General features: G+C 41.4%; 2 protein-coding genes across 7 annotated transcripts in view; one reads left to right on the forward strand and one right to left on the reverse strand.

The window, feature by feature from the left end:
* Positions 1-9,138, reverse strand: part of ITCH (itchy E3 ubiquitin protein ligase) — a 140,398-nt gene that overhangs the window by 119,675 nt on the left and 11,585 nt on the right. The window lies entirely within an intron of this gene.
* LOC105524170 (succinate dehydrogenase [ubiquinone] cytochrome b small subunit, mitochondrial-like) lies at positions 469-5,880 on the forward strand. Of its 4 annotated transcripts, none has more exons than XM_011959349.1 (2): positions 469-1,199; positions 5,853-5,880. In XM_011959349.1, the coding sequence occupies exon 1, from the start codon at positions 503-505 to the stop codon at positions 980-982; it is 480 nt and encodes a 159-aa protein (XP_011814739.1). In that variant the 5' UTR covers positions 469-502; the 3' UTR covers positions 983-1,199; positions 5,853-5,880. The 4 variants fall into 4 exon arrangements, with proteins under 4 accessions (XP_011814739.1, XP_011814743.1, XP_011814752.1 ...); XM_011959353.1 differs by lacking the exon at positions 5,853-5,880 and having other exon boundaries at positions 474-1,056; positions 1,157-1,375; XM_011959362.1 differs by lacking the exon at positions 5,853-5,880 and having other exon boundaries at positions 485-671; positions 817-1,789.

The following is a 9,138-nucleotide window of genomic DNA, read 5'->3' on the forward strand; positions in this document are numbered from 1 at the left end:
AAAAAAAAAAAAAAAAAATTACAGACCAGTCCTGGTGGCTCATGCCTGTAATCCCAGCACTTTGGGAGGCTGAGGTGAGAGGATCGTTTGAGCCTAGGAGTTCTGAGACCAACCTGGCCAACATAGTTAAACCCCATTTCTATTTTATATATATATAAAATAGCCGGGCACGGTGGCTCATCCCTGTAATTCCAGCACTTTGTGAGGCTGAGGCAGGCGGATCACCTGAGGTCGGGAGTTCGAGACCAGCCTGACTAACATGGAGAAACCCCATCTCTACTGATAATACAAAATTAGCTGGGAGTGGCGACACAGACCTATAATCCCAGCTACTAAGGAGACTGAGGCAGAATTACTTGAACCTGGGGTGGCAGAGGTTGCAGGATGCTGAGATCACGCCACTGCACTCCAGCCTGGGTGACAAGGCGAGACTCCATCTCAAGAAAAGAAAAAAGAATTATCAAGTAGGGTTGGTGGATGACCTTGAGCCCTCAGGAACGAGATGGCGGTTGTCTGGAGGCTGAGTGCCCTTTGCGGTGCCCAAGGAGGCCGAGCTCTGTTGCTGCGAAACCCAGCGGTCAGACCTGCTCATATCTCAGCGTTTCTTCAGGACCGACCTATCCCAGAATGGTGTGGAGTGCAGCACATTCACTTGTCACCCAGACACCATTCTGGTTCCAAGGCTGCGTCTCTCCACTGGACTAGCGAGAGGGTTGTCAGTGTTTTGCTCCTGGGTCTGCCTCTGGTTGCTTATTTGAATCCTTGCTCTACGATGGACTATTCCCTGGCTGCAGCCCTCACTTTTCATGGTCACTGGGGCCTTGGACAAGTTGTTACTGACTATGTTCATGGGGATGCGTCGCAGAAAGCTGCCAAGGCAGGGCTTTTGGCACTTTCAGCTTTAACCTTTGCTGGGCTTTGCTATTTCAACTATCACGACGTGGGCATCTGCAAAGCTGTTGCCATGCTGTGGAAGCTCTGACCTTTTTGACTTCATACTTTGAAGAATTGATGTATGCCTCTTTGCCTCTGCTTTGTCATGCCATTCAGCTCACAGTAAGGAAGAAATAACAGATAAGTCCATTTGTGGACAGCCTTTTTCTCTTAATAATCTTAATCTTAAGATTATTTTCAGAATTTAATCTTTGAGGAAAAGATTTGAGAGGAATTGTGTCTAAGAAATTGTAAGACTGAGTTCTGTATTCTGGTGAGTTAATGGGGTTGCCTCCCAGTTTCTCATAAGACTCACAGTATAACTAAACATGATATATGAGCTTTTGCCTTTTAATTTATCAATCTCTTGAAGATAATCCAGCTTTATTACTATTAGTATATGATCAAACTTCCATATTTGCACTGGGAATAACGGACAAAGGGAAATACTCATAATTCATGAATAAAAACTTTGCAGAAAATTAGACAGTGTTTAATTTTTGAAAACTTCCCTCTTTAGTCAGTAGATACCACCTACTGATGGTTACATATACTAGGGAAATTTTAAAATTAGGAAATGCTGACATCTCACATTATAAATTTCTAAATCCTAGGAAGAAATGCTTGGAGTGCTTCTGAATATAGAGAAGTTCCATTTAAGGGCAAGTTTCCCCTTGTAGAGGTATCAAAATATTTCCAATTCTAAACTGAGTTTCCAATTCTAAACTTAATTCTCAAATGTGTTCTACTTGTTCTAAAACAAATATAAAACTATAAGTAATAAATTGTTATTTTCGCACAATGGGAATCTCTAATGTGAAAATGTATTCTATGAAGATAATTTTTTTTAAAATAAAATGTTGTATAATATAAAAAAAAAGAATTATCAAGTAAACTGGAAGTCAATACTGGGTTACTGAGTAATACGCATATGCACTTTATCAACAAAATTCATGCATTTTCCTTAAAAGGAGCCAAAAAAGCATTGTTATTCAGATTGTGTCAAAAACCTAGAATAAAATGACATAAGTAAGAGCTTATACCCAAGAGCCCTCAATACTAGGAAGGGGAGAGGAATCAAATTACCACCTACCTATTAGGAAACAAATACGATTATGAAAGCAAAGTCTATTCTACATTCCAATTTGAGTCTGTAGATTTTCACCTTAGTATTCTATCCAAGATTAGCCCCTCCGATTAAATTCAAAAGGAAACATAATAGAAATATTATTCTAAAGAAGGCAGAATACCACATACATCTTATTTGTTCTCACAGGTAAACAAATGGAAATCTAAGAAAGATTTATTGATTGCCCAGTAAGGCAAAGATTTTTGTAGATATGACACCAAATGTATAATTCATTAAAGAAAACAACTGAGAAATTGAGTGTTTTGAGTTTTTCTTTCTTTTTTTTTTTGAGACAGGAATTTGCTCTGGTGACATGGCTAGGGTATAGTGGTGTGATCACGGCTCACTACACCCTGGAACTCCTGGGCTAAAGGGATCCTACTGCCTCATTCAATAGCTGGGACTACATATAGGAACACACGCCGGGCACGGTGGCTCACGTCTGTAATCTCAGCACTTTGGGAGGCCAAGGCGGACAGATCACAAGGCCAGGAGTTCGAAACCAGCCTGGCCAACATGGGAAACCCCGTCTCTACTAAAAATACAAAAAATTAGCCGGGCATGGTGGCGTGCGCCTGTAATCCCAGCTACCCGGGAGGATGAGGCAGGAAAATCACTTGACCTCAGGACGCAGAGGTTGCAGTGAGCAGAGATCGCACCATTGCACTCCAGACTGGGCTACAAAGCAAGACTCCATCTCAAAAAAAAAAAATTCACCAGGCATGGTGGCACACACCTGTAGTCCCAGCAGGAGAATCACTTGATCCTGGGAGGTGGAGGTTGCAGTAAGCTGAGATTGTGCCACCACACTCCAGCCTGGGCAAGAGAACAAGACTCCATCTCAAAAAACAAAACAAAACAAAACAAAAACACAGGCACACACCACCACATCCAGATAGTTGTTTTTTTGTTTTGTTTTGTTTTGTTTTTGTAGATATGGGGGTCTCACGTTGTTGGCCAGGCTGGTCTCCAACTCCTGGGCTCAAGTGATCCTCTCGCCTCAGCCTCCCAAACTGCTGAGATTACAGGCGCACGCCACCATGCCCGGACTTAAGTATGTCTTCTAAAGAGTTGAAGTTCCAGACAGGCGCAGTGGCTCACACTGGTAATCCCAGCACTTCAGGAGGCCAAGGTGGGTAGATTACTCGAGACCAGGAGTTCAAGACCAGCCTGGCTGACATGGTGAAACTCTGTCTCTATTAAAAATACAAAAATTACCCAGGTGCAGTGACACAGACCTGTAATCCCAGCTACTCGGGAGGCTGAGGCAGGAGAATCTCCTGCACCCAGGAGGTGGAGATTACAGTGAGTCACGATCGTGCCAATGCACTCCAGCCTGGGTGACAGAGTGAGACTCTGCCTCAAAAATAAATTTAAAAAGAGTCAAAGTTTCTAATTTTGATTGCATTCAACTTCTTGGGAAGGGCATGGTGGCTCACACCTGTAATCACAGCACCTTAGGAGGCTAAGGCAGGAAAATCACCTGAGCCCAGGATTTCGACCAGCCTGGGCAACAATGTTAAGACCCCATCTCTATTTTTGAAACAAAAGACATCATTAAAAAAATGGAAAGACAAGCAATAGGTTAGGAGATAAAATCTGCAAAACATGTATCTGATAAAGCAGTTGTATCCAGAATTTAAATAAACTCTTACAACTAAGACAAACAACCCAAGCAAAGTGGATTACCTAAGGCCAGAACAGAAGATGTGGCCCAAAACTAGTATCTCTAGCATAGTTCAATGTTAATTTCGTGATTTGAAATCATAGTTCACAGCAAAAAAGATAACATTTAATTGCAGAACAAATGAAAACAAAAAATATGTCATTGCTGTACAGTCCTTCAAAAACTTACTAAAATATATACAATGGAATATTATTCAGCATTAAAAAGGAATAAAATTCTGACACATGGTACAACATGAAACCTGAAGACATTATGCTGAGTGAAATACACCAGACACAAAAGGACAAATATTGGCCGGGCCCAGTGGCTCATGCCTGTAATTCCAGCGGAGGCAGACGGATCACAAGGTCAAGAGACGGAGACGATCCTGGTCAACATCGTGAAACCCTGTCTCTATTAAAAATACAAAAATTAGCTGGGCATGGTGGCGCACGCCTGTAGTTCCAGCTACTCGGGAGACTGAGGCAGGAGAATCGCTTGAACCTGGGAGGCGGAGGTTGCAGTGAGCTGAGATCCAGACACTGCACTGCAGCCTGGATGACACAGCAAGACTCCACCTCAAAAAAAAAAAAAAATGGGGGCTGGGCACAGTGGCTGACACCTGTAAACCCAGCACTTTGGGAGGCCGAGACGGGCAGATCACGAGGTCAGGAGATCAAGACCATCCTGGCTAACACAGTAAAATCCTGTCTCTACTAAAAATACAAAAAGAAATTAGCTGAGCGTGGTGGCGGGTGCCTGTAGTCCCAGCTACTCAGGAGGCTGAGGCAGGAAAATCGCATGAACCTGGGAGGCGGAGCTTGCAGTGAGCGGAGATCACGCCACTGCACTCCAGCCTGGGTGACAGAGCGAGACTCCGTCTCAAAAAAAAAAAAAAAAAGACAAATATTGTGCGACTCCACTTTTACCATGAGGTGCCTAGAATAGCTGAATTCACAGAGACAGAAAACAGAATAGTAGTTACCAAGGCAGGGAGGAGGTGAAATGGAGAATTATTGTTTAATAGGTACAAGTTTCAGTTCCGGATGATGAAAAAGTTATAGAGACTGATAGGGGTAATGGTCGCATAACAAGGTAAATGTACTTAATGTCACTGAACTGAAGACTTAACAATATTTAAAATGATAAATTGTATGTAATGCGTATTTTACCACAATAAAAAAAAAAACTAAGATAGATATTTTCCTAATTTTCTTTGTCCCTTAGAGATGAAAACGTCAATTTCTATATACAATCAACTAGCCAGGCAGAATGAACACACTTCATTCTCCATTCCCTTCCAAAACCTCAGAAAAAATGAAATAAAGGAATAACAAATATAAACCCCCAAGGGCAAAAACAAAGGGAGAGAAGATGATAGCAGAGAGATGCAAGCAACATTCTGGATAATGAAAAGCAGCAGCAGCAGGGTTCTGCACATTTCAATATATACAAAATATAGTTTTTAATTAAGACCTATAGTAAATATCTTTCCTCCAAAAAACTTAACAACAGAAAAAAATAATCTGTGTGTTTGCTTCAGCAGCACATATACTAAAAAATTAGAACACAGAGGTTAGCATATCCTCTGAGCAAGGATAAGGTGAAAATTCACCAAGTGTTCCATATTTTTAGATAAATAAATAATCCAGAATCTTCTTTTGACTACTAACTGACTTTCCACAGAAGCAAATGCAGTTAATCTCTCTCTCACGTTATTTTCCTTCCCATTTCCAAAACAGAGCTATAATTAAATGAACCACCTAAAAATCCCTTTTAATTGCAGAACAAATGAATTCCAAAAACTAGGTTAGACCATCCTTCAAAAATAAAAGCAAAATGCCTTTTTCATTAAATGAAATTTAGATTTAGCTCATTTGACCCTACTGCTGCATCTCTATGACAGAGGCAATTTTCCATACTTTTTTAAAGACCCAGTTCAGTAATTTTATTCATCCATGAGAAAAACTTTGCTATATCTCAAATATTATTTTTTTTAACATTTTTTTTTTTTTTGAAGCAGAGTTTCTCTCATCACCCAGGCTGGAGTACAATGGCATGATCTCCGCTCGCTGCAGCCTCTGCCTCCTGGGTTCAGCAATTCTCCAGCCTCAGCCCCCCGAGTATCCGGGATTACAGGCGTGCCACCACCACATCCGGCTAATTTTTTTGGTATTGTTAGTACAGACGGGATTTCACCACGTTGGCCAGGCTGCTCTCGAACTCCTGACCTCAGGCGATCCTCCCGCCTTGGCCTCCCAAAGTGCTGGGATTACAGGCGTGAGCCACCGCGCCCAGCCTACATCTCTTTTTAATACATATCTCAGATACTCTTAATACTCAGACTATACCTAACACACTATTCACCTTACTTGCGAAAAAGACTATAGTCTTTAAAATAATGACATTTTGTATTTGGCCAAGAATAAGGAAAAACTTCCCAGGTATGTAAAAAACAAAAAATAAAAAAGTTTCATAAGTATAAACAGAACAAAATCTAAATCTTATTTTAAAAATAACATCCTAAAAATAATTTTCTCAGGTTATGTAGAACAAACATATTCCACCTTTCTACAACATTTATTGGTTTTTTCAAACATTCTGAATCATAATTTTTTTTTTTTTTTTTTGAGACAGGGTCTCACTCTGTTGCCTAGGCTGGAGTACTGTGGTACAATCACAGGTCAATCACTGCAGCCTTGACCTCCCGGGACCAGGTAATCCTCCCACCTCAGCCTCCTGGGTAGCTGGGACTACAGGTGCACACGCCACCATGCCCAGCTAATTTTTTGTGTTTTTCGTAGAGACAGGGTTTCTCCATGTTGTCCAGGCTGGTCTCAAATACCTGAGCTCAAAGGATATGCCTGCCTTGAACTCTCAAAGTGCTGGCATTACAGGCGTGAGCCACCGCGCCCAGCCATATCAGTTATATCAAGTTTCTGCAGCTAAATTCTACATCTTTCTAAGAGCAAGCCATTTGTCATTGTTTCCAAACCTTGGTAAATATGAAAATTCAATGTATAAACGAAGGTCTAATGAAATACACCAGAGGTTAACCGAGATCACCAAAAACTCCAAACAAGAAATGTGATGAGCAATTGCACTACTTTGGTGGTTTTTCTTTTTGAGACAGGGTCTCGCTCTGTTGCCCAGGCTGGAGTGCAGCAGCTCGATCTCGGCTCACTGCAACCTCTGCCTCCCGGTTTCCAGCAATACTCATGCCTCAGCCTCCCAAGTAGCTAGGACTACAGGAGTGCGCCACCACACCCGGCTGATTTTTTATATTTTTAGTAGGCACAAGGTTTCGCCATGTTGGCCAGGATGGTCTCAAACTCCAGCCTCAAGTGATCCACCCACCTCAGCCTCCCAAAGTGCTGGGATTACAGGTGTGAGCCACCATGCCTGACCTGGTTTTTCTTTCTATTCTACTTGTGCAAGCTGGGAAATCATGAGAATATGTACATAACCCATCAACAAGGAAACTGTTGGGACTGAGTAAGGGATAAAGCAAGATTCACAACATGAAAAGAGGAATATAGCCTGTACACAATATCTTCCCATATCTCAGTTTTTACAAAAGTCAGTAGAGAAAAAGCTTTCAAAACTGGCCCTCTTTGATGCAATCTTTTGTCTCTCATACAAGCTTTTCCCCCTTTATTTTCATTCCTACTGACACTTTCATAGCCTAGTCTCCCTGCCTCCAACCATAGTAAATACGACAGATCTCAATTTTGCCAAATAAATCTTCATAAAATACCATTTAATCCTATCAGCCAATAGGTCTCAAGGTTATTCAAAATAAGAGGCTTGACTCTATTCAACTTTTCAAAACTTTTGCCTATTACCAGGCTCACATAAACTCCACCCCCGAAGTCCATTCCTGCCTCTGTACCTTGGCATATTCTGAATAACTAAATAACTTCCCTCCTTCTATCTGCCTTAATAATTATTCTACGTACCTCTCATTCAGCACTAGACTGCTTTGAGGTATTGAACTGTTTTATTTATTTATTTGTTTGTTTATTTATTTATTTTTGAGACAGGGTCTCACTCTGTTGCCCAGACTAGAGTGTAGTGACATGATATCAGTGCAGCAACATGAGCTCACTGTAGCCTCAACCTCCAGGGCTTAAGCGACCCTCACATTTCAGCTGGGACAACAAACGCACATCACCATCACATCTGGCTAATTTTTGTGGGGCTTTTTTGTAGAGACAGGGTTTCACCATGCTGCCCAGGCTGGTTTAATCTTTATGTGGGTAAGAACTTTCTTCTCAGACGGCAGAGACCATGGGTTATGCTGCAGAAAGTCAAGCCCCAGATCAGAGGTTGTAAAGCGGCAAGCCACAAGAAAAATTCTGCCCACAGTGGTAACTTGTTTGGCCCACAGTGTTTACACTATGAATTCATAAGTTGTCAACATTTAACAATAAAAATTTCTTACAAAATCTTGATTTCCAGCTTCACTTTAGAAAAAAATCAAGTTGTTCAGGCTGCACTTGGTCTGTACTCTCTCCGAGGTCAACAGTAAGTCAACACTGAATTGTACACTTTAAAACAGTGAATTTTGCCTCAATTTATTTTTTAACCTTCTGAAAACCTTCTTTTTAATCTTGAAAAATATGACAGGATCTCACTATGTTGCTCAAGCTGGTCTCAAACTCCAAGGCTCAAGCAATCCTATCACCTTGGCCTCCCAAAGTGCTGGGATTGTAGACGTGAGCCAGGGCAACTGGTTAAAAAAAAAAAAAAAAAAAATTAACTACCAATACATTGTGAGTGTATTCCCAAGACCTTAAGTAGTGTTTTTTAAATTATTTTTACTTGACAAAAAAAGTATATATTTCTCATGTAAAACAGGTTTTATTTATGTATTGAAATAAAATAAAGACGGAGTCTCACTATGTTATCCAAGTTGGTCTCAAACTCCTGGCCTCAAGAGATCCTCCTGCCTTAGCCTCTCAAAGTGCCGGGATTATAGGCATGAGCCACCAAGCCCAGCTTATAGCATGTTTTAAAATATGTACACATTGTGGAATGGCTAAATCGAGCTAAATAACATATACATAACCTCACATACTTACTTTTACTTCCATCAAAAGAAAAAAAAAAAGGCCAGGTGTGGTGGCTCACACCTGTAATCTCAGCATTTTGGGAGGCCGAGGCAGGTGGATCACCTGAGGTCGGGAGTTCAAGACCAGCCTGACCAACATGGAGAAACCCCGTCTCTGCTAAAAATACAAAAAAATAGCCACGGGTGGTGGTGCACACCTGCAATCTCATCTACTCCGGAGGTTGAGGCAGGAGAATTGCTCAATTGAACCCAGGAGGCGGAGGTTGAGGGTGCAGTGAGTCAAGATCATGCCACTGCACTCCAGCCTGGGCAACAAAAGTGAAACTCTGTCTCAAA

Source organism: Colobus angolensis, unplaced genomic scaffold, assembly GCF_000951035.1.
Source record: "Colobus angolensis palliatus isolate OR3802 unplaced genomic scaffold, Cang.pa_1.0 Scaffold114, whole genome shotgun sequence".
In the NCBI taxonomy this organism is placed as follows: domain Eukaryota; kingdom Metazoa; phylum Chordata; class Mammalia; order Primates; family Cercopithecidae; genus Colobus; species Colobus angolensis.

Bases quoted from the DNA above. Each gene is read 5' to 3' on its own strand.
- LOC105524170 (XM_011959349.1), top strand. From the start codon at position 503: ATGGCGGTTGTCTGGAGGCTGAGTGCCCTTTGCGGTGCCCAAGGAGGC.